Raw genomic sequence first — 25,576 nt, 5'->3', positions numbered from 1 at the left:
CCCATGAGAAGCAGTTCTTCAGGCGGCTTTCCCTGTGTTTTCATTACTGAAGAACGCCCCGCTTTCATTGCAACTACGACTTCTCACCGGACAGCAATGAAATAGCGGTTAGCGTTTTCAGTCATTTGTAAGCACAGGTTATGAATCTTGAGAATCCTTCTCTCGATTCATCTGTGAAGACGTAGGTTGCATTCAATATCTACCTTCGTCTTCAACGGTACATAGTGTTGTTTCTCCTTAGCTGAGATTCAACAACCATGAGATGTTTTACCTTCAGGGACCTCGGTCTCTAGAAGGCTATTGACTTTCGCCTGTTGGGCACATGCCTTAAGAGAATCATCACCTCGCTGTCCGGCATTGGTGACAAACAAATACATTATTTGTTTGGTCTCTCGGCATTACCCTTTAAAGGCGAAGGTCACGTGACTTACTCGGATGCTTTGACAACTTGCCTCCTACCGAACGCAGTCAGTCGGGCAGCTGTCAGAGCGGCCGAGTCAGTTACGACTACGCTGTTGACTTAGTTCGGTTGTTACAGAGCAATCATTACTTCGTTTAATAGCTTGCACAGTACCCATACCATTGACACCCACCATGGAGTGTCGGTGTCCTATCCACTACCGAGAACTTCGCTGCATGGGGATAGGAGGATGCGAGAGACTTCGTGGCAAACGGACAGACCAGTATGGGTACTGGACATCACCGAAGTAGAGAAGAGGGATAGGTCATGCGACTATTTCCTTCTTTTCCTCTGAGGAACTGCATGACTTCTCCTGCGAAGTCAAGCATCCAGGGGATGGGGATCCGTGACACTCGATTTCGTACCGAACTTCGTAGCGAAGACTCAGAACCCTTTCGGTCCCTGACGATTGGTTCGAGTCGTTCACAATCCCCTCCCTAATGGACTTCACCGCCTTCGATGCGAAGGAGATGCTGCCTTGTCCGCAAGAACTTCTCCGTGGCGCAGGTACTGAAGGCAGGGGTCTGGTCAACCAGACCACATGCCCTTCCTTCTACCTTCGGGATATTGCCCACAGGTCCTTGGATCTTTTCCTTGGGAACCCGTTGGTGGCTGCTCAACACGTTGTGTAGCGAACCCAGACCCTCGCAGGCTGAACAGCATCGAGTCCTGGTGTGACCATAAGAATGGATGAGTGAATGAGTGTGACTGGCTCCTCTTCCCATCTTTTTCTTCCCCTCTACCTGTGTTAGAGGGACACGGTCGTCACCCTGCTGGATAAGGACAAGATGCAGGTGAGCTACTCAAACAGAGCCCCATCCTATCCCTTTCACTAGGGATAGGAGCGTATATCCACCACTTCCTCCAACAAGGGGGAGGAAGTGGATGCCAGCTTGAGACAACCCATACTTTATGTTGCCTCTTGCAAACAGGAACAAGTTCTTGCTTTGCTGGTACGAAGATACGCTTGCCTCTCTCTTAGTAACTCGGCCCAGAGGTCTGACCATTGATCCTGCGGTGCACACCCCGATCAATCGGACAGAGGCTTGGATCCCTCCCTCGCTCTTACGACCAGGGAGGCATTCCAGGGATGGACGAACACCAGTCTGTTCATCAAAAGACTCAGATTCCTCCCACCAAGAAAGTGAGTCTTCCTATTGTTAAAGGACCGATGGTTTGTATTACGTATCGGAACAAATGACAATTTGTCGAAAATTGCATTTTTCCTAACCATACAAACCTGAGGTCCTTTACTATAGTCCCCTCCTCATGCCACCCTCACTCTGCGTATTTTGCATGGGCCAAAAGCAAAAGTGATTTGTTTACCTCCCAGTCGCGCGGCGCGCGACTGTCGACAAGCAGTTAACTACCGTATTCTCCCCCTTGTTGCGAAGCTTACGACCGTTCCAGCTGCCGCTAGCTACTTCCTATTGTTAAAGGACCTCAGGTTTGTATAGTTAGGAAAAATGCAATTTTTGACAAATTGTCATTTTGGTATTATAACCTTCAGAGACTCAACATCATTGTAGTACAGTAGTGCTAATAAGGGTATACCACAGATTTTGGTTCGGTAATGGGCATGAAGAGTCTCTGGTGTAAAGAGGTGAAGGAATACAGTACAGGGAATCATAGAAGAGGATGGGGAACTTCAAATGTTAAGTTTCAGGAAGTTTAAGACTGGTCAACTTCATTTTCTTCCTAATTCACAATTTCCAAACAGATTTATAGTATTTGATGATAAGTTACAGAATGTTATTAGAATTGTCCAAGTTATTTTTTTTTTCTCCACGATAAACAGAATGTTGGACTTGCAGAAAGTTGAATTATGTTCAGAATTTGAGCTAGAAATCAAGTTATTGATTTAGTAATTGTGACAAGTTTATATGGCTTGAGACAAACAATATCTAGAAATTGATTAAGTTTCTCATAGACTCGTGTGAGTTGGTTACAAAAAAATGTAAGCGGTCCATATTTATTAGTCTTAAGGGCATGTTAACAGTTATTATTCAATTCATCATCATAGTGTTATCCCCAACCAGGGTAGCTGTTTTTTTATGAACTACTTCTGGGTATTTCTAAATCACATTTCATAATTTGGTTAGGCAGTTAGAGATGGGTGCCCTTCTTGACTCAACCCTTCCTATGTGGACTTGCGAAATGTAAAGAGTATTCACTTCGAAGAATAGTATGCAAATCTATAAACCATAGACTTGTGGGAAAGCCCATTTCTTGAGGCAAAGTTTTCATTGGAGGAACTCATTTCACATTAACACCATAAAAGAATTATGAAGATGATGATGGGATAGAAAATTATGTTTACCATTCTAGTAGCATTTTCATTTTGAAAACTGGGCATTCAGTTTAAATGTGTACCTGCACAGATTATGCAGCATGTAATTTAATTTGCTTTATTCACTGCATGTAGATAGTTAATAGTTGACCTTTTTATAAGCTGCCACTGGAAGGGATACTTGCTGTGCTTACTAATTACGTAGGATGGGCTTTTCAAGCAGGTGTTGAATTGCCATGTACTCTACTATTCATACCTTACAGTATACCTAGCCTACAGTATATACTACTGTATCCTTGCCGTGTATCCATCAGCCATTGTATCATACATTTGGTATTTATTTTCTTTCTTTGTGAGTGTAGTTTCATTTTATGTGAGGAAAAGTTTTTGAAAGTTTTATTCCTTTTTAAATTTGATAACTGCATTTCATGTGTATGTATCTTATGAGTATCTGTATTATTGGTCTTAATTTTAGTGTCGGGACAATAATTTTCATCATTTTAGTCCAATTTTTTTTCATGCTCATCTTTTATGGACTAAACTGAACTATCCACCCAATTATTGTGATTGCGACACTGCAGCTTTTTGCCCCAATCTTTTGAATCACCAATGTGAAAAGGTTTAGTGCTTAATATAACAGGTGTTTCCATTAAGATTCAGGGGGATTTTATGTATATTTAGAAAACAAAAGTAGGGAGACTGTTAGTCCAATACAAAATGTAGCTACTTTGAGGTTTGCGACCATGTTTAAATTTTTTATTTATGGTAACCTCTATGTGACATTATGTTGGTCATGTTTAAAATTACGGTTTAATTGGTAGGAAAACCCGTTTCCTGTTTTCTTTGTACTACATAAAAGGTTCCTGATCAGAGGTGGTTTGATGACATTAAAAATTTTCCTCTTCTCATACTGCACAGAAGGATCCTGACAATTTTTTCATTATACTGCACAGAACTGCCAGGGTCAGAGGCAGCATGATTACATTTATCATTATGTTCCTTTTCTTAAGAGTTCACAGGTAGCTTAAAACTGTCCACTTTAGCAGGCACTGCCTGACGGGCAAACAGTTCCCATAACCCTTGCCTATTTGAGCTTTACTGACCAACTGAGTATGGAGCTGGAGTGATGCGATTGTCTGGTACAATTGCTTCAGAAGCGGAAGAAAATATGAATGGCTGGAACTGCCTGACGGGCTTGCCTGCTATTTTGGACAGGCCATAATAAGGTTGTAGGCAGCTTGACATTAATTTTAACCTTTTCCTTTTCTTTTGTAGTGCACAGAAGCATCCTGGTCAGAGACGACTCGATGACTATAGTGCAGTATACATACCAAAGGCCCTTAGGAAAAATAAAAAAATAAGAACAAAACCAAGAATAAATTCTGAAGAGCTGTTTAAATATGACTGAAGAATCTCTTTTTGAAGTGCAGAAATTCGTCAATTGTAACAGACAGGTTAGCAGCATATTATCATCAGTTTAATTAACCAATTATAATGAACTTGTCAAAATATTTCAAGTGTACAGGTAATAAAACTTGTCAAAATTCAAGTGTACAGGTATAGTAAATAGTTTATTTTATATGGCAACTTTATTTATGTATATCAGTACAATTAATACAGTAGTAAAATATTAACAATGATGTGTGGTCGTCAAGCTAGAAAAATAGTTGTTCCACGGCTTCATTCTCTCAAGTTAACTTCATTTGTAGACTTCTGGACAACAGCAAATATATACAAGCTTGATATTTCCATTACTTTATACAATACACTCAATTAGCTAGATTTTAAACTTGTATATATTACTATCTTCCACAGGTCGACAAAACTAATCTTTCACAGAAGCTGATGCATTCTTATGTCAAAAATATCCTCAGATGCATCAAAAGCATTGCAGAGTATACATCTTTCTGATAAATATAGGGCTTTTTTAAGATATGTTACGTTATATTTAATGTATCTTATCTGTCAGTTGTAATCACAGGACACTTAACAACTTTTAACTGTTGTTGGTACTTAAGGCACTGGTCTGCTTCAAAATACTTCACTTGTGGTGCAAGACACTGTTTAACAGTAATGTAGAATTGCATTTATTCCATATTTCTGTAATACCTACCAAGAATAATTGTTCAGAAACTGTTCTTTTCCTGTTAATCCTAACAGTTTCCGCTTCTACCACCAAATTATGCAAGTCGCCGAGTGTCAAGTCAATATGACTATTCTATTCCAAGTAGTCAGTAGTCTTAAGGAGTCAATTGCAGTTTATAATATCAAGAAAAAAGTTTATCGCTGTGAGCAAGCACCAAGAACATGTCCTGGTGTAAAACACTGTAAGGAAGCCTGTATTCCAGAACCCTTAAAAAAAATTTGGCAATTCGATTCACCAAGAGTCTGGTTTGTGGATGGTCCATTGGAGCATAGAATTGCAAGTGTCTCAGGAGTCCCGTAATGGATTTTTCACTCTTGGATAAAGCTGTAATGGAAAAAAGGATTTTTTAGGTAATTGTTCATTGTAATATAATGTAAATGGTAATTTAAGATTTTATAATTTATGGATTATTTGTACAGGAGGAAGTAAAAATCAGTATACACTACTTTTGTTTCCTTTGCAAAATTACCAAATACAGCATAAATGTAGAAATGGATGTAAGGCAGGTTTTAATGCCTTCATCAGTTACCATTATCTCAAGTTTTTCATAAAGGCAAACTGGAAATTACACAATTTCTTAGTGTCAGAACTACTGTACCTTAGAACATGAACTTACAGAGAATAAGAACTTATTGTGAAAGCTTCTTGCTAGATTACAAAAATTTTAAATATTTGGTTTAAGATAAATACAAAATTAATAAAATCAATACTCCCAGTGTAAAACAAACCATTGCCTTTCATGTAAGGATATCCTTCAGTGTGAGCTGGAACAGGTTACTGGAACTTGAAAACTAGATATATGTATGTTTAAAAGGGGGTAGGACTGAGTGAGGGAAATCTTTCCCCTCTGACCTCACAAGCACAGGAAATTGGAGTTTAAAAGCCCCCTTTTTTCCTGGCTTTGTACTGTAATCAAATCAAAGGTCTGGAAAAACTAAGCCCTTTTAATAATAATAATAATAATAACTGGTCTGGGAAAACTAAGCCCTATTAATGATAACAATAACGAATTAAAAGAGCTAATGACTCTTCCAGGGAAACAATTCAGGCAAGAGCTCACAAAGTCAGGTGCATGTGATTGACCCATGCATTTTGGAGCAACTTTTAAATAGCAAAGATATTCCAGGCACACAGCCCTACTGCTATGTCATCCCTATCCCAGACTGAATAAGAGGTTACGGGAGTCAATCATAATCCCACCTTAGACATCCCACTTAGTCCCCAATGATGATAATGTGCTTGATGATGGCAGATGAGTGACCCTTCTACTGCCAGTCAAGTATCTTGCTGTCAAATTCAACTACAAATTCCAGTTTGTGCTGAAGGATACTCCTATATAGAAGGCAATATTTAAAAAAAAATTGAATTGTATGGATATACAGTAGTTATGATTTAGACTGGCAGTGAAAAAAAAATTTAGGACCAAAACCATATTTTACTATGTAAAAAAATATACAGTATTAGCACAGCATACTGTATAGTACAGTACAGAGCAGTGTAATAGATCAAATGGCTTACCCAGTAGTAACTTCATTATTAGAAGCTAAACACCAAAATGTTTTATGCCTTTTGAAACAAGTCCAAATACTTACTCCAAGTAAATTTCTAGGTACATATCCTTGGATATCTTGAAGTTGTCCCCACCACCATTCTCGCTCATATTCATCACCTCTCCGAAGAATAGTTATGGCATCTCCACAGCGGAAACTTAATTCATCAGAAGCCTGACTGTCGTAGTCATATACACCATATACAACACCTCCATTCATTATACCAAGTTTTTCTTGAACGCCTGTAAAAAAAATTAGGAACATTATCTACAAGGCTACTCATAAAAATTATTTGTCTATAAGTTCCAAATGTATATTGTGCAATTGGTACATTTCAATAACTTAAGTTAGATAAATCAAATTCCAATTTTAGCAATATCCTGCAAAGTTTTGCACAGTAGTTTGCTAAACAGCCGATGCATGAATAACTAGCATTCAGCAAAAAGATAAGGGTCAATAATTTAGGTTTGAAGAGTATGACAGCCTCTGACTGGGATGGTTATGTTCAATCTGGTCATAGTCACTGCTGCTTAATCCGTACCCTTATTTTTCTTTATGCCCACATGGGTGAGGATCCAATACATTAGGTACAGTTCTACATTTACATTTTACTTGTGTAATCTGCCTGAACAAGAGAATGTTATGTAAACTATAATAGTTTTGAAGGGCTTCAGTAGCTTTGTGTGTCGCTAAAAATAAAAAATTTTTGTGCATGTAAGAAAATCCTTCTTTTCTAACATGTTCGACCAAGTGCTCTTTTATGTTCAGGATATCCACATTTTTTGGACAAATAATACAGCCGGGTATAGAAATAGTGGGGTTCACTGCTCTCAACGTGTGATATATTTGGAGACCATTTACATGACAAAGCCGATTCTTCGTTCTTCATTATTAATAGGTTCTAAGTTTTTTATGTCAAATCAATTGCTCATAAACATCAAGCCTTTTTTTCCTCTCATTGTTGTCATCATAAAGTGTTACTGACTCCCGATTATAATGTGACTGAATGGTGAAGAAATATACTTACTATAAAGGTATTGTGAACAACCGTCATATCCTTCTTCATCTTGTTCACATTTTTCTGCAGCAGTTTCATGGTCTGAGAGAGTTGTAGCAAGAATACAAGCCCCATGCTCTACTAAAAATCGCACCATTGCCACATTATTGCAAGAAGCCGCACAGTGTAATGGTGTCCTGAAATTGAAAGGAATGAGTAAACTTGAGGAGGCAATTTAATGAAAATTACAGATGAACAGTGGAAAAGAGTTTAATCATACCAGTGTGCAAGAAAACTGAAGTTCTAAATTTAACTCTTTACACAACAATCCAATACTACATATACACAGTATTTAATAAAGGAAGATAGGTCCAACTCACCAGCCATCAGAATCTTGTGCATTGACATCACATCCAAAAGTAACTAAGAATGTGACGATGTCAAGATGTCCAGCACATATGGCATTGTGAAGTGCAGTTATCCCTTCATCATTAGCTGCAGAAGGATTTGGTACTTCCATAGCAGTGCGCCGAACAAGCTCCAGTTCTCCCTCCAAAGAGGCATCGAGCAAAAGGGCAAGAGGATCAAAGCTAACCCTTCGAGGGACTCTCGAAGAGTTTTTAGTTTTGAGGTTTCCTTTCTTTATTCTCCTTACAATGACACCACCATTATTTGAATTATTGTTATTGATATTATCGTTTATGTTGTTTATGATGTCAGATGTAGACAGGTTACTATGATCCCCTTCATTTTCTGTGTAAAAAAAGAAGAAAAAATTAGCCAAATAAAAAATTGTTTACAGTATAATGGATAAAGAAAATTTTAGTCAACAATAATGATATTTAAAGAGTGGATCCCAGTTGTTGGAACCACCACAATAAAAACAATGCTGACTACGTATACTATGTATACTACTAACTTTTAGTAGGATCTTTGTTTGCCCACGCATGCAAATAAGAAAAACAAAATAAGATTTAATATACATCACTTAGGGTTTTCTCTAACACAACAAAGGATTTCTTCTCCCTCACCTGGTCTTCCTTCCTCGATGGTAACTGAGTTAGTGTCTGCTCCATCAGGTTTCCTAGAATCATCTTTAGGTATATGGACACCGTTATTTGCTAAAGTACTTTCTTCTTGGCTCATTTTATCTTCTTTTGAGTGATTTATTCTCAGTTTTTCCAGTTCAGTTACTGGGAGAGACGGCTGCATGGCTATGTGGTCAATGGTATCCATTCCATTTTCCTGTTGTATTGCTTGTGTGTCTGAAGTTCCATTCTCTATCTCTTCAACTTTCTGTCCTAAGAGATCAGATGGAGGAGTTTCATCTTCAGGGAACATGAAGTCTGGAGGCATTTCAATGCGTCGGTTTATGGATACGTGTATTTTTTCTCCCGTGTCAGATTCAGTCTTTGAATTACTGACACTGTTATGGATATTATTAGCCACTTTATTTATGGCACCGTCATCACTTCCCTCAGCAGACTGAGGGTCTGTGCCCGTTTGCTGAGTATAAGTTGACATAATCACATTTTGGCTAGCATACCTGTTAAATAAAAAAAAAGTTATCACAATTACTATTGCAAATAAAATTTACCTAGTATATCTAGTAATGGGCAGAGGAACTGGTGAAGAGATGTGGTATCAAGGGGCTGGAAAAAGACCATAATATGGTTTGGACATTTGATGAGATGGAATAAGAGCTGTTTTTCAAAAGAGCAGTAAATATGGAAATGCTGTAACAGTATGAAGACCTAGAAAATTCAGGGAGGTAGAGGATGGACAAAAACCTAGACCTGACAAAAGTTCTGGCAGAAAGAGCAGAAGACAGAGAAGAGTGGAAAGAACTCATTTTAGATCTAACCCTCTGAAAAGTCTTATGATGATACAATTCACCTTTAGATATGAGTTCTCTAGCACATTAAGAAAAGTAATTCTGGTTAGGGCTTTATTTTTTTAGAGAGAGAGAGAGAGAGAGAGAGAAAAAAGGGGCATAAATTAATGAATTTCACGACCTTACCTGAACCCATGTTGGGATCGACCCTGGCTTCCCACACGATTTGCAGGTACCGCCGAGTTAAGGCTCTCATTACTTGCAGCTAAGTGGTCACCCTTCTGACGAGGAGGAGGAAGAGGTTTAGATGGAACAGCTGGCTTCGGTGGCAAGGCAGGTTTTACACGGCCATTTTCAGCTCCCAGGGCAATGTCTTCGCTTCCTTCACCGACAGTGTTTATTCCTATCCCTTTAACATTTTCTGCCTCCTGGAAGTGTGAAGATGGTTATCAGATACAAAATTACATTACCTTTACAGTGGTACTGTATGTCTATTCATTCAGAAGAATTTAAACAAGAGTACAATAATAAATAAGGCTGATAATGAATAATAAATTCACAAGTTGCTTCTGTACATTTAAACTTTTAAATGATCACTGGAATTACTTTGGGTTCAATTTGTAAAAGCAATTTCTATGTATTTCATGAATTCCTCAATAAGAAGTTTAACGACTGATCAAACTGGATAGAATCCTACAAGAAAAGTAATTGAAATAGGTACTGAACATGGATCTAATGCCATTAAAATATTTCCAAACTTGTTAATAATAAATACCTGAGATTGATGTACAGGAAGTAGACTCCGGGTCTGTGCAAGGGATGTTAACCCAGGATTCAGCTTCTATAACAAAGAGTATTACTTGCATTAATGTCTACACAGAAGCAGAGGCACTTCAGATGATGACAAATACAAACAGATTAATGTAGGCATAATTAGTAATAAGCTGCAACTCCAAGTAACAGCACATAAAGCATTAGTGTAAAATCTTGAGAAAAGAAAGTTTTGAGGTTAACACTGTGTAGGCTAATTAAATGAACAGAAGATTCCCTTACTTTATTTAACCAAAATGTGATATTTCATGGAGAAGTATTTGTTTTCATCTATATAAACTGGTTACTACAAGAAAACAATAAAAATTGTGTCTGTTCCAAAGGCAAAGTACTGTACTAGAATAACATTGCAAAATACCACAGAAGCTTAAAAGAAATTCTGAGACTATTTCAAGAGTTATGATACTGTATTGTGACAAGCCTTCAATATTTATAGCTGAATATTTTGGTATGAAAATGAGTTTGCAAACTAAAAATATATGAACAAAGATTTTATTGGTTTGGCAACCTTAACAAAGATGGTATATATTTGGCAAAAATAAACTCAATTCTTGGTGAAATTACTGGATGGATTTATAGGATTTTCAGAAAAGATAAATTGTTACACAGAAACCTAGCTAAAATGCCCATAACCAACGTGTAAAAGTTCTGTTTAAGACCTAGTGAAGGCTTTCTACATATTGTGCATTTGTTACATTCAGCATTAACTAGTCACAAATAACAAAGGCTTCAACACAAATTGTTCAGTTTATTGAAAACTGTCCTTAAATTGTTAAAATCAACGAAAACTGCAATTCATATACATCACTTCTTTTAACCCATGGGTTGTGAGCAACAGATCAGGCTGTCTCGACTTTCATGTTATTATGTAACATTAACACAAAACCAGCAATGATAGGGGACTTATTTCTGAAGTTTGATGGTAGGAGAACAAAAGTATTTTTTTTCTATTAATTACACACTCCAAGAGTTAAGATTCACTAAAACATTTGCTGATCAGTCATCAAAGCTCGGGCTAAACTCTTGAGAAAGTACCAATATTCGTAGAGTAAGACCTTTTGCTGTTAGTTGGAAAACTCACCTGATTGAAGGAGACAGAGAGGGAGGTAGGGGGTAGAAGGGGGCGTGAGTCCTGGAGGGCAAAGAAGGGATTAGGGTTAGTTACCAACTAGGCTACCAACCAGTTACAGTACACTACAAACAAAAACAATAAGCCTTAGGGTATATTTCCAAAAACACCTTTGTAAAAATGGAGCTATGGCTGTCAAACTTTCCCAAATGAAGCATGAAATTGATAAAACACAGCATGGAGCAGTTGTAGTAAACTCCTATTTGACAGTAACATGGAAGTGGGATAAACCTGCCATTAATAGTGCTACAATGCTGGACTCCTCAATAGCAAGTGTTAAAGAGTAAATACTACTGTACAATATTCCTGGATTTTGAGATCAAAGACCAAATTATATCAGTATTCATTTTCTCATCATTTACTACTTCCTTTTCCATTTAGTATGTTACTTTTCATCCTGTAAAAATGATGAATTTCTGACCTATGGAAAATGATTCACTTGTGGAGTACATTTTCCTTTTTTTACAAAAGTCACTCACTGACATATCATCTTGATTTGAACATCAAAAGGTTGAGGAAAGGTATTATAAATAATCATGAAAGCATATTTTGGGATAAGAGAGATTATAAACAATGAAAATCACAGTCTCCAGTCGATGGAACTTTTCAAGTACGTACAAATTTACTAAAAAATCCAGCAGTCCTTCAGTATGAATGGCCAGTAAATTATATTCCCCATGTACTTTACAAGTATTAAATACCAGTTAACTCATTTATCAACTGAGTGTGTCTTTCAATTAAATTATAATTTCAATAAGGCAGACAGACAAGTTTTCTCCACTGAACAAACATGGAGGAGTTTTCATGGATTCTTAGCCTTTACCAAACAGGCATCTAAATACTGTACTATCAAAATTCATGCACCTAGCAAAACATAGCAAACAAATAAATGCAAAGAATATGAACATACTGTGTACTTATAAAATGTATTGTATATCAACAGGATACTATAGCTACTGCATGTTGAATATGTACCGTATTGAATTGATAAACAAAAGACTATGCTTCCCAACTGGTCAAGTATGTGCCACCAATAAGATTTATGTTAAGTACAATGAGAAACTGACATGAACTATCAATAATATCTAAAGTATGGTAATCAATAATTTCAATACACATTACAATCATAAACTGGATATGACCACACAACCTGTAATTTAAATTGCTTTTAAAAATACTCTTCATTTTATGAGGTGGTTGATTTTCTTTTAAAAACAGTTTTAAATTATACTGTATAATTTTTGGGATATTGACAATGGTTTTCACTGCCAGTAACTTTAAAGTTTCAAAATAATTTTATGAGTGAAAAGGAGTTCTTTCTGAGCACTTATTTTAATTAAAAACCATGGGAGATGGGAAACTTCAGAAACCTAAAAATGTTTGCAAAATGCAGAGCCCTTTATGCTTTGGTGTCTTATGTCTAAATTTCTTTGTGGAAAGTGCTGCCAGTTATGTTTATGTTTGACATTTTTGAATAAATTAATTTTAACCCATAACATAAAAATCATCAAATAAAACAATAAATAAAATCACAATGAAAAAAAGAAAAATACTCATACCTGTTATTTAAAAGAAAATGGAGGCTTTGAAAAGGTGTAAAAACAGAATGACGTGATTCATAGTCAAAGTATGCTGGGAAAATTGTATCACAAAGGAGGAAGTGGTGATGTAGTGTCCCGAGGCAGGATAAAACAGATCTCAAAGATGGTTTGGACGAGGATGAGTGGGGATGAACAACAGTCAGAAAAGCGGAACAGAAAACATAGAAGCTAATGGAGGGCCCCAGGCAGAAAGAGCACGGACATACGAGTGGAGAGAATTAATTTCACTTCTAAGGCCATAAAGGGGAAATGATGGCAAATTTGCCAGATCTACTGCATATTACAATAAAAGAACAAATGTCAACAATAGGAAAGTCACTAGAATTTTCAAGAAATTTCAAATAGAAGCAAAACCAAACCAAACAGTATTTTACAAGGGTGCACCAACAATCATAGTACAACATGGATTAGACAAAAGCTTTCAAAACACAATGTTAATATGTAACTACTAAATACCATGTTTGTAAAAAAAAAAAATGCTGCTCCAATCTCTGTTTTTAAGAGAAAGAACATAACACACACAAATGCACATTCAAATAAGGTACCGTGATGAACTTTACCTGATTTGGTCCTGTACTGGAACCAAGTGGTTGTGTCCTCTGATTAAACTGTTGAGCCACTGGTCCATAAACCCTACAAAGAAAAAAAAATGTTATCTTATATTAAAGTATTAAAGACAAGTTGATTTAATGTTCACTTATATTCTTCATTGATACTCTTTATATGGGAAGACAGTAGGACAAGTGATAAAAGACAGGAACATAGAAAGGGAACCAATAATCCTGGAATCATACATATACACAAACTTGTTTTGTATATCGAAAACATTATGGTGAATCCCACAAAAATAAAGTACTGTACCTTGGAGTCATTGCTGGATTAGGTGGTGGTTTAACTGGTCCAGAAGGCTGCTGAGAAATCTGTAGGGGCTGCGACTGATTTAATGCACCGGGTGCATGGGCATGTCCACGGGACGGAGGATGTGTGGGGATGCTGTGGACAGTCCTCGTTACTACCGCACTACTGACAGGCACAGTGGTTGACGTAATGATAGGCGCAGTGGTAACAGATGTAGTTGCATCAGGCATGGCAATAACTGGGGCAATGCCGGTGGGAGTTGTGGGAGCAGAGTCCGATTCTCCTCCACCCTGGCCATTCTTCGTCTTGAAGGTCACTGAGAACTTAGTGTTATATGGAAGTGTCTGGTACTTGGGGTCATTCTTGTTGGGACCAAACTCTCCTAAGTCCTCGCTGGGAGGTACCTGTAAGTACGATACAATATATTCAATATCAATACTATTCTTTAACTACCCGTGCCATATACTACATAAAGTTCAGTAAAATGAAAGCGCTGCCATTAACAAATCAATGACAAGAATTTTTCACATACTCATACATGGAAATTTATTTACAATTTGTTATTTACTAGGAAAATTTCATATTAGGTAGAGGCAACTAAAACGTTGTGTTGCTGATCCAGCTAAATTAAGTCTTCAATCATTAAACGTCAAATCAAAACCACTGTGAAAAGTGAACAAAAACCATACCTTGAGATGGTCTGGAGTGTTGATATCATCAGCAGAATTCTCACTATGAATACCATCTCTTAGAGCTTTCTGCTGTACAGCCTTCAATTGTGCCTGCTTAGCCTGTAAACCGTGAGAAAATTTTACTATAATTTACCAAAATAAATATCAATAACCAACCTAAGATCTAACTGTAATTGCTTTTAAAGTAAAATTTTTGAATTACATTTTATTCATAGATCTGATTACAAGAATTTTGACTGCACTCACTTTGAACATTTGAAAAAGACAGTTTACCTCATTCTAATATTGAAATACGAGGCATTTACATGGGGACCTAATAAAAAAAATACCTGTAATGCATGACTGTCAATGTTATACATTTACAGTACACTTTAAATATAAATGGGCTATCCATATACCTAGTCAGTTGTTCTAGAAAAAATTCAACTGGCTTAAAAATATACAAAATATATAAATTATTTTTTTGAGACTTAAAGGCTAGACCCAACAGAGATATGGACAACTGAGAGCAGGCTAGTAATCTATGGAGGGAATACTATACAATATACATTTTTTTTATTTCACCATAGGCTTAGATTACATTCAACCAAAAAAGTTTTCAAACTCTTTAGTTTAATGAGCTGTAGACAATAAGCAAGGACAAACATCACAATACAGTAGTTACAAAATATTGTGCACTTAAAACTCAACCTCAGGTAATAAAAAATATTGTCAATATGTGCAACTAAAACTTTACCAGAAAAATCTGTATTTCATAAATAGTACTGTAATTTGATCAGTTGTCAAGTTTTGCCATATAGTATCATATATATGTTAAGACCTGCTCCTTACAGTACTAGTGTAATTATACCAGGTATAGCAAATCAATCACAAACACTTCTACACCAATTATACCATAGTCAAGGTAAAGTACCTGTGTTGCAGCTGTAATTTGTGAGGCAAGTTGGTGATTCAAAATCCGCTTTCGATGCAGGCGCTGCTGAAGTTCGGCAATCCGCTTGTCAATTCGGGTTATCTCATCACGTCGTGCTGCTAAGGTCTCCCGTTGGGCATCCACCCGTGCCGAAGCTTCTCTGTTCACACTATTACGATACTGTGAAAAAAACAAATTGGGTAAAGTATACACATTTAAAATGGTTTTTAATGAAATGTCCTCATACAAAACTATTGCGTAAGTGTAGACACTGGGGACCTAGATAAAGCATTTGGTACAAGCGTTTTTAATCCAAAAATTGCTTTTGCAAATCTAACTTCTCTAAATAAATTTGTTTCAAATTAAGATCTATGAGCACATCAAACTTCACTACCATATACTAATTTAACTTCTTACACAGAAGTAATAATACTGATTTTAGCACTGCATCATCATCACCCTGACCACAATTGAACACCAGACACAGTCATGCTGGCATAAGGTCTGATTAACCTAGAAAGGGAGTCACGAGGCTGGTAATCCCACCTCTAGGTAGTATCTCTTAAAAATATAAAAATATGGCAAAAATTGGATGTGAAATATAAGGAACAAAATGTGGAGATATGTATAACAAAAGGTGATATATAAACACCAAAAAAGCAACTTCCTCCTTACCAACAGCTCTCGTCTCAGCTTGTCCAGCTCATTGTGGTGTTGGTTATTTGGATTGAGTGGAGAGCGCCCCTGACGGAGCTCCTCCAGCTGCCTCGTGAGTTCCTCTACCTTTGAAACGGCCAAAACTAATTCCTTTTCCTTCTCGCTGAAGAGATGCCGCATGGCATCTAGGTCCGTCGTGAGAGAAGCAGTGTTAAGGCGAGTTGCTTCTACCTGTTGATAGCAAAAAGCAAAGATGAAAATTGGATTTGCACAAAAAACACACTTATTTATCTCTATTGGTATATTTATTGGGGTCATTTAGTGTACTGCAGAGCAAAAAAACTGCTTTGAGAGTGATCTTTCACAAGAACCAATGGGGTTTGATAACACTTTTGATCTTTTTACAGTTTTATGAGATGATAATGACTCATATGGTATCCTACAATAACTGTTTATCTTTCTTGGAAGTTGATTTTACTTGACACTACCTATTCTCAGTCTGGGTCAAGGTGTAAACCTTGGTCTGGGTGTAGTAATGTTAGCTATGCTCTTGTAAGTACATTACTACTCGTACTAAAAGGATTAACCATCCTTTCTTCATCTGTATTCGGATGGCTTTGATACATGATCTTCCAATCAATCCAGATTGTCATAAAAGTTACATCCATACTTCAAGTTACCTACTACCCAGGCTATTTATATTTAAACTACCTATGTCTCTCCCCAATCCCCACAGGGAATACTTCAAAAGAAATCTCTCCTTATATTTTTAATTTTCAAAGCCACGGTTAGGCTTATAGGTAGAACTATATAACTATTCCTTTTGAGTCTTCTGAGCAATTTGAAAAATCATTTAAAATTTGGGGTTTCTAATTATCTATGAAATTTCTTGTCTGAAAATATAGAAAAGGGTGTATACAGTGTAGTGCAGTGCAGGTGAGATAATTTGAAAAACTGTAATAATTACCGAGAAAACTGACGTTAAAACAGGCATCTTTCATTGGAAATGTTGGAATTTTGTGTAAGTTTTTGTTTACATTAACAACTCGATACTGTCACGGTATTCCCAATCGGACTTTGTGCGAATGCATTGTGGGTAACCAAGGATTAAGTACCAGAAACGCCTTCTCTTGGGAGCTGTAGTTCCGTGATTAAATGCTTGAAACTGTATGCCTGTTTTTGCTCTAGCTTCAAACATCATGTAGCCATGTATAGGTTTTAAGAAATTTGGCGTTGCTTGAAAAATCTGGCTGGAGCTTGCAGTTATGGCGCCTTTGGATCATATGTGTCCTTACTCCCGTTTGATTTTGGGTATAGACTGCTACACTCCAGCCCATTGTCTTAATTTGGACTTGTTGCTAAATTCCTATTCAATTTCCTTCTTCCACAAACTCGCATTCTTTCGGGAAAATGCTTTACCTAACTCTTACCTGCATCATGGTGTAATTTCTTAAATTATAGGGACCGTGATTTTCTTATCTTTACAATAGCATTACTTATACACAATTGTCTATACTGTTCAGTCACAATATTTCATTAATAATCGGTATGTACGTACGGAGCTCTTTTGTGGAATTACTAAAATGGCATTTTCACAAAAGTTGCCCAATAATTTTTTCCAGGCTGCTTTTTCTCACGTCAAATTTAGTTTCATTTCCCATGACTCAACTTTAAGAGGTTTCTATGAGTGTTTTCGTTGTATTTATGTTTACAAAAGTTAACAATTGTTTTATTTGTGTGTGTGTGATAAGTCACTGTGATAAAAAAACGAAGCGATTACCAACTTGAAATCCATAATTTTAGAGTGACATACAAACACACGTCAACCGGACTACGGTGTACTCCGGAAACTGATTCAAACATCAAACTATAGATGTTGAAAACTTAACACATTTAAAAATAAACAAACACTCACAATACTATTAAGATATATAAAAAAACAAAAGCTAACAATAAATACTAATCGACAACAGACCTGACTATAGCACGAAAATTCACTTCTAATACTGATAATAAACATGAGGGTTTTCCAAACGAAGACTCCCAGAGGGATTAGTCAAAACGAACGCAGCCATTAGCTGATATTAGGAGGATTAGACTTCGCGAGTGTCATCATCGCGTTTTTATATTATATGAATAAACCTACGACACACGAACGGGCGGGGTCGTAAACTATGCGTTGAAGAGCGGTAATTGGGGAGGATTATACGAGGCCTGGCTTTCATGTTTAAATGTTTTTAATTAAATGAGGTCTTTAATGTGACTCTGGCTATCGAAAGTTCGTGTTGATTAGTATATATGCGTGTAAATTGCATACATGATAACAATAGCATTCTCAACGTCAAATATCCGCATCCATAATGCCTTCTCTCGCGATGTAATTTTTCATATTCATTCGACTCTTCTACCTTTTTTTTTTTTTAAAAAAGATTTGCGGACCATTTTTCATTCCGGGTCTCCTCTTGACATCTGGCATCCAAAGGATTCCTCTATACAATCCTCTGTAGCTTCCTAAATTATTAAGACAAACAAGAATTCATCTCAAATTCTGACACATCTGATTCTGCCTCTGTCCCAGACCTGCTGTTATGCAGAGCAAAACCACTATCTCAAAAGTGTCTTTGGCTTCGTAATGCCCATTCAACTAGCTCTCTGGATACGCTAATCCAATGCCTTCTCAAGATCGACTTATATACGAAATCATCTCCATTAGCTCAATACTTTTCCCTGTTGTTGTTGATAAAAAAAAAAAATGCGTTTGTTGATTTCTCTGGTACGAAACCAGACTGACAATCATTTCCTGGTCACCTTTTCAATGGCAGATTCTCCAGCCGGTTTTGGGGAATTTGGTTTATTATTCCCGAAATAGTCCGGGGGTTCCTTAACCTTTCAATCTCCAAAGGTTCCTCTTAATATATTCATGATAGTGCTTTAGCTCGTTCCACTGCCTTTGGTCGAAGAATATTTTAGGAATTCTCGTATTTAGTAGATGCAATACTTGTACTAAAAACATAGACGCTCGAGCATGAATGATAGCATACGAATTAATCAAGAGAAATTGGACCCAATCTAAAAACATTTACGGACACAAACAATCGAACTAATTAAGAACTATAAATAACAATAGTAATTAAACGAAAACCCAATATTCAAACTCGCAGACGCACCATCCACAAGAGAACGCATTCACGGACAGCAGACGAAAACCAATTACTTATTTCACAACAGTTTTTTTTCTTCTTCTCACTTTTTTTTTTTTTATAAATCCCTGAACTAACGTCCAATAAAACTGCGCTTCTGGGACGTCCAATGTTTTTCAACTCCCACGAGAAATGAAGCAACGAAGCAGCGCTCCTCCAGTCACCAACTTATGCCACGCAATAGAAAAAAAATAGAAAAATAAAAAATAAAAAAAAGACCCCTGCCAGGAGATTCGGGTCTTTTGAAGAGGCAACTAACGCTGTGGACTTCAAGCCACGCAAAAATTGTAAACACTGGGCTGGCAACAACTCTTCGAATTGCTGATGACACACAGAGACAAAACATTCCTTTTTCTGTTTTAAAAAAAGCTATATATTCTCATCTATTTGCTATTATAAACACAACTTTAAACTATGGGCCTTTTATACTTGAGATACACACACACACACACACACACACATATATATATATATATATATATATAGATATATATATATATATATATAATATATATATAATCGACTAGCAGAAGTGGATCAAATATGTATTACAACTGCGTATTCAACATGGCTCTGACATGAGTGCTAGGCCTATAACACAAGCGTTACTGAAAGCTTCATTCATTAATGCCGAATGTATTACAAACCAATGTGAATATGCATGTGTGCATTTACATACATACATACATACACACACGCACACACACCAGGACGCGCATTTTCCAACCACTCTTTCATTAAAATGCGCTTGTTTGAACAGCCTGGCGAAGTTTTTGGGTTACAGTCAATTACCCCATTATCGGCTGTTTTCCACATTGTCCCGAATTTAATTAATGTGGGGGGGCCGCTTTCATCCTCGGACATGAAAGACAAGTCCCCCCCAACCCCCAAAACCCGACCACCCCGCACCCACCCCGGTTCTCGTGTGGTTTTGTACTGAGTGACTGTCTGTGTAACATCTCTTTGACTCTCTTTCATCGTCGTTGTCTATTGAAGTGCTTCGTCTGTCTGTCTGTCTCTCTGTTTGTCTGTCTGTCTGTCTGTCTCTTTGTCTGTCTGTCGTCTAATGCATCGCCCTGTTTACCTCCTCTTTGATATTCTCTTTCATTATCGCTGTCTATTCAAAGTCCTCCGTTTTGGTGGGACACAAAAGAACCCAGTTGGATGGACAACCGCAAAGCCCAGATCTAGCCCAGGCCAGAAGAATGAAAGGGAAAAGGAGGAAGTAAATATGAAAAGGACAAGAAAAGGGAAGCAAGGAGAAAATGCCGAAGTCTGGTGGTAGAGGGAAAGAAAATCACTGGCGCCAGAAGAATTTTATAGCAATATTGATAAAGTCTCTTTGGCCTCCTTTTCAAATTTAAATTTCTAAAATTATGGAGGAAACCCCGAAAAGGAATTTAAATTACACACACACACACCATATATATATTATATATATATAATATCCTATAATATATATATCAAGTTAAAATCCACGAAGGATCCACGAAGGACAAGAGAAACTGATGGAGTTCTGCAAGGCCTTTCGACTTCTTGTCCTTTGTCTTTACATACACACACACACACACACGACCTCATAACTTCTCGATGTCTCCACATTTTTCTGATACGCTCGTCACTTCAAAGCCTAAGAGTTCCAGACGAGGAAACACACGAAGACTTAGAGACGCTCTAACATAATGTTCCCGCTAGGGGACGCCAAAGTTTCTTCATTTAGAGATCTCGAGGCATCCAAAAAGTGTGAAGAAATCGAGGTTGTCTACTCACACACACACACACACAAAATCACACAAGGAGTTACAAGGATTAGGATGTCTCAAAGACTTGTCAGTCCATCCGAGGAGACATCGTGTGCTCACTTATCTGTAGGAGTAGGTTTTACTGTGCATTCACAGTGTCCTAATGATTTTGTCTAGCTTTCTTTTAAACTCTTCCACACTGTTGCTGTTTACAACTTCTGGTGGCAGTTTATTCCACGTGTCACATATCTCGTATGTGAGGAAGTTCCCACAATGGGATGTGTTGTATCTCTTCAGTTCTAGTTTCCATCCATTATTTCTTGTCTGGTTTTCGTTTAATGTAAATAGGTTACTGTCCACTCACACACACACATATATATATTTATCTATCTATCTTTGTATCATATTTAGTTTAATTGGTATAGTAAATAACCCAATATTTAGTACAGCTCAAAGCTTGAATTTCTTCAAGTCACTGGCGTCTTTGGTGGGCTTGTCCCAAATGAATAGGTTTCATCTACTGAATAATAATAATAATAATAATAATAATAATAATAATAATAATAATAATAATAATAATTTCCTTTTCTCCACCACCACCTAAATCATCACAACCTCTTTTCTCACCAGTCCATTCCACTTCTCACCACCTCCTTCCTTCCTTCCTCCTTCTCATCCTCTCCTCCTCTCCCCCTCTTCTTCTTCTCCTCCTCCTTCCTCATCTTCTTCTTTTTCTACCTCTCCTCCTCCTCCTCCTCTCCCTCCTCCTCTCCTCCTCCTCCTCCTCCTCTCCTTCTCTCTTTTCCTCCTCCTCCACTCATCCTCTCCCCTCCTCCTCCTCCTCCTCCTCTCCTCCTCCTTCTTCTTCACTCTCCTCCTCCTCCTCCTCCTTCTCCTCCTCCTCCTCCTCTCTCTCCTCCTCCTCCTCCTCCTCCGCCTCCTCTCTCTCCTGTCACCCCTGAGCGCCCTCAGCCTCCTGAGCTTGGCCTCCTGGGCCTCGACCCTCTCCCGCAGGCGGCGCAGACGGTCGGCTTCGGCCGCGACGGCCGCCGCCCTGGACTCCTGCTGCTTCAGATACTTGAGCCTCTGCTCCCGGGCCACCAGGAGCTGCTGCTGCGTCTCGATCTGCTGCTGCTGTCGGCTGGCCATGTCGCGCAGCTCACCCACCGTCAGCTCACACCCGTCAGGCAGCTGACGAAGGGAAAGAGAGAGAGAGAGAGAGAGGTAAGCGTTAGATGGTTTGTCTAGATGTAATATAATTAGAAATAATAATAGAATAATAATATAATTTTATAGGGATCGTTATTTGTGACTTTAAATTGACTACAATTACTATAATAATAATATTTTGGAAGAAGACCCTCTTTTAAACAAATTCTGTAATAATAATAATAATAATAATAATAATAAATAATAATAATAATAATAATAATAATAATAATAATAATAATAACGCTAGTTGTGGCTTTAAATTAACTACAATTACTATAATAATAATATAATAATAATAATAATAATAATAATAATAATAATAAATAATAATAATAATAATAGGAATGTTGGTTATGATTGTAAATTCACTAACACTAACAAACTACTACACGTGATTGGCAACTATAATAATAATAATAATAATAATGATAATAATAATAATAATAATAATTATAGGAAGCTTGGCTATGATTGTATATCGTTGGAACTAACACACTACAATACGTGACTAAAGAACAACAACTACAATAATAATAATAATAATAAAAATAATAAAATAATAATAATATTAATAAAATAATAAATAATAATAATAATAATAATAATAATAATAATAATAATAATGTTATGATTTTAAACAATTGGCAATAATAAACTACCTTACGTCACTCAACAACAAAAATAACAACAACAACAACAACATCAATAATAATAATAATAATAATAGCAACTCATCTCCTTTCATATTCATCACGTATGTGTACTCGTATGTATGTATGTATGTATGTATGCAAGGTCTAAAGGTCTAGACCTTGCATGTGTGCATGTATGTGTGTGCGTGCATGCGTATAGTGCGTCTTAAAAGAGGGAGGGAAGGTTTGGAAGAACAAGGAGAGAGAGAGAGAGAGCGACCCCCCCCACCAGGGAGGAGGGAAGGGCGAAGTGACCACGGGCTGTCATCCTCAATTTCCGATATTCTTATCAGCTGTCCAATAAGTGTTATATATTTGCGCATATCAGATAGTTTCTTGTGAGCTTATTTGATAGGGAGAAAGACTCTCTCTCTCTCTCTCTCTCTTCTCTCTCTCTCTCTCTCTCTCTCTCTTTGGGTTTCAGCTTAGGGAGCACACACATAATTATATATATATATATATATATATATATATATATATATATATATATATATATATATATATGGCGCTGCACAACTAGTTTGTAGAGCATTAAGTGAAGTCCAAAATTAAAGATTATCTCAGCAAATAGAAACTTTATCTATAAATACGTAGATTCAAAACGTTTAAAGTTTTACAGTAAAATAGAAATTATTATTATTATTATTTTATCTATTTTTATTTTTTATTTATTATTATTATTATTATTGTTATATTATTATTATTATTATTATTATTATATTATTATTATTATTATTATTATTACCCAGAAAAAACAAACTATCACTGACGAATCAGGAAGACTCTTAAGCAGTACAAAATACAAGCACACGTTCAAAAGAAAAAAAAAATGAAGAAAAGTAAGTCACGCTCACCAAAAGCAGAGATAAAAAGATAAACAAATAACATTCCAGTAAGTAAGTAGTCAGTCTACGACAACGTTAGATGACTCTCGAGAAAGTACAGTCCTACAATTTCTTTACAAACTTGACTGCCTAATGAAGGCTACAAGAGCCCAGTTGGACAACAAGCTACGAGGCGTATGTATGTGTGTGTATGCGTATGTACATACGAGGATAAACGCCCTCCCTCTCTCTCTCTCTCTCTCCTAAGTAACAACTCGCCCAAGGTGCTACTTGACCTATCCTTACACAGTCGAGATTTTCTTACCCCCACAGCAAGTGTGAGCACACTTTACATTATACAAAAAAGTACTTGTCAAATAACTAATTATATTTTTTTTTCTTGGATTCTACTTTATTTTTTTTTTGGATGGGGTGGTTGGGTGTGGGGGGAGCTTTTTCACACGTTTATTGAGTGTGATAATTTTTGTCTATTGTTTTTTTTTATTGGCTTTTGCTCATAAATTTACGATAAACACAGACGCACAAAAGCATTGTCTTAAAAACAAGATCAAGATATATATATATATATATATATATATATATATATATATATATATATATATATAGAGAGAGAGGAGAGAGAAGAGAGAGAGAGAGAGAGAAATCTTTTCAATTATTAAAAAAAAATCCAATGCAAAAATATGATCCCTTACATCCATCCGACAGTATATTTTCTAAGAGGAAAGAAGCCCTTTCCTTTACTCAACCAGCCGGGGGAGGGGGGAGGGGGCCGGGGGGGGGGGTCCATAAAAGAAGGGGGTGGCATTCGGCCCACCCCCCTTCCATTCTTCCAAACCCAAACCCTTCCCCACCTCCCCATCACCCATTTTGTTTTTTTCCATCACCCAATTCCTTTGGATTCGCCAGTTGCGTCCACGTCCTTCCATCTAACAGGACATTCAGAAGAGACGAAGCGCCCCATTTCTAAAGGGGGGGGGGGAAGGGGGGGGGGGGGACGGAGGGGGGGGGGGGTCAAGGGCGAATTTCGATACCCTCAAAGAAAACGGGGAATGTGTCGATCTCCCAAAGAAAACGAGAACCGGAGGTTTCTGCCGAATATGCACCAGTCCAAAAGATTGGTGCTGGATTGATTCTTGTGGTGGGCGATGAAATGTATTTCTTTTCCGTGTGTGTGTGTGAGAGAGAGAGAGAGAGAGAGAGAGAGAGATAAGGGTCTCTCTTGCAAGCTGCTTAGCAAAGTTGGAGCTAAGGCGGTATTAGTAGGTACTCGTATCATGGAGGAATTATTAAGGGCTCCAGAGATTATAGATTGCAGGAGAGGAGCAGGGGAAGGGAGGGGAAGGGGGAGGGGGGGGAGGGGGGGAGAGAAGTAGTAGTTAGTAGTAGTGGGGAGATGGGAGCGGGAGGAGGAAGTATATAGTAGTAGTTAAGGTGGATTAAGGCGAGAGACGTCTCTAACTCAATCTTGAAACTTCCGGCATTAAGTTGGTAGCCCCCTCCCCCCCTCCCCAACAACAAACACCCCCCCACCCACCCACAAAAAACATAAGCATATCCCTTTTTGCACTTCATAAAAGCAGTAGTTTATTTTCTGATAATCCGAAGCGAATCCGAGCTCTCTCTCTCTATCTCTCTCTCTCTCTCTCTCTCTCTCTCTCTCTAATCTCTCTCTCTAAGGTTCGGTTTTTATAATGAAGTTAGGCAACCATCATCTTTCCAGCTATGTTAAATAAAAAGAAAAAGAAAAAAAAAACGATTCCATGGCGCTCAGAACTGCCCGATTTCCTCAAAGAAGAACGATACGTGTACCCTCCCCTTAAAAACATTCCCCAGAGCGAGTCCAGCCTCTCTTTCCAGGCACCTAATGAGATATTAATGAGACTTCGCTCAAAAGAAATGGAAGCCTTTTCAAAAATACGTCGGCAAC

At 37.4% G+C, this 25,576-nt stretch overlaps 2 protein-coding genes across 5 annotated transcripts in view; one reads left to right on the top strand and one right to left on the bottom strand.

The window, feature by feature from the left end:
* The window catches only part of LOC135211917 (large ribosomal subunit protein mL65-like), a 29,807-nt gene extending 24,469 nt beyond the window's left edge, over positions 1–5,338 (top strand). Inside the window, exons 8-9 of one of the 2 annotated variants that reach the window (XM_064245153.1) lie at positions 4,026–4,204; positions 4,911–5,338. In XM_064245153.1, the coding sequence (XP_064101223.1) occupies positions 4,026–4,158 (133 nt within the window). In that variant the 3' untranslated portion in view covers positions 4,159–4,204; positions 4,911–5,338. Of the gene's footprint in view, positions 1–4,025; positions 4,205–4,565 lie in introns of both variants that reach the window. The other variant, XM_064245152.1, reaches the window with a different exon arrangement.
* Positions 4,321–25,576, bottom strand: part of LOC135211916 (apoptosis-stimulating of p53 protein 2-like) — a 544,239-nt gene continuing 522,983 nt past the window's right edge. The window contains exons 5-18 of one of the 3 annotated variants that reach the window (XM_064245149.1): positions 21,856–22,091; positions 15,977–16,193; positions 15,302–15,481; positions 14,386–14,487; positions 13,700–14,100; positions 13,399–13,471; positions 11,190–11,240; positions 10,053–10,118; positions 9,464–9,705; positions 8,475–8,989; positions 7,824–8,196; positions 7,474–7,640; positions 6,489–6,688; positions 4,321–5,220 (exon numbers count right to left, since the gene is read on the bottom strand). In XM_064245149.1, the coding sequence (XP_064101219.1) occupies positions 5,182–5,220; positions 6,489–6,688; positions 7,474–7,640; positions 7,824–8,196; positions 8,475–8,989; positions 9,464–9,705; positions 10,053–10,118; positions 11,190–11,240; positions 13,399–13,471; positions 13,700–14,100; positions 14,386–14,487; positions 15,302–15,481; positions 15,977–16,193; positions 21,856–22,091 (2,862 nt within the window). In that variant the 3' untranslated portion in view covers positions 4,321–5,181. The remainder of the gene's footprint in view (positions 5,221–6,488; positions 6,689–7,473; positions 7,641–7,823; positions 8,197–8,474; positions 8,990–9,463; positions 9,706–10,052; positions 10,119–11,189; positions 11,241–13,398; positions 13,472–13,699; positions 14,101–14,385; positions 14,488–15,301; positions 15,482–15,976; positions 16,194–21,855; positions 22,092–25,576) is intronic. The other 2 variants (XM_064245150.1, XM_064245151.1) reach the window with 2 other exon arrangements.

This window comes from Macrobrachium nipponense, chromosome 40 (genome assembly GCF_015104395.2).
Source record: "Macrobrachium nipponense isolate FS-2020 chromosome 40, ASM1510439v2, whole genome shotgun sequence".
In the NCBI taxonomy this organism is placed as follows: domain Eukaryota; kingdom Metazoa; phylum Arthropoda; class Malacostraca; order Decapoda; family Palaemonidae; genus Macrobrachium; species Macrobrachium nipponense.
The sequence above is the reverse complement of the archived record's forward strand: the minus strand, read 5'-3'. Positions and strand labels throughout refer to the sequence as shown.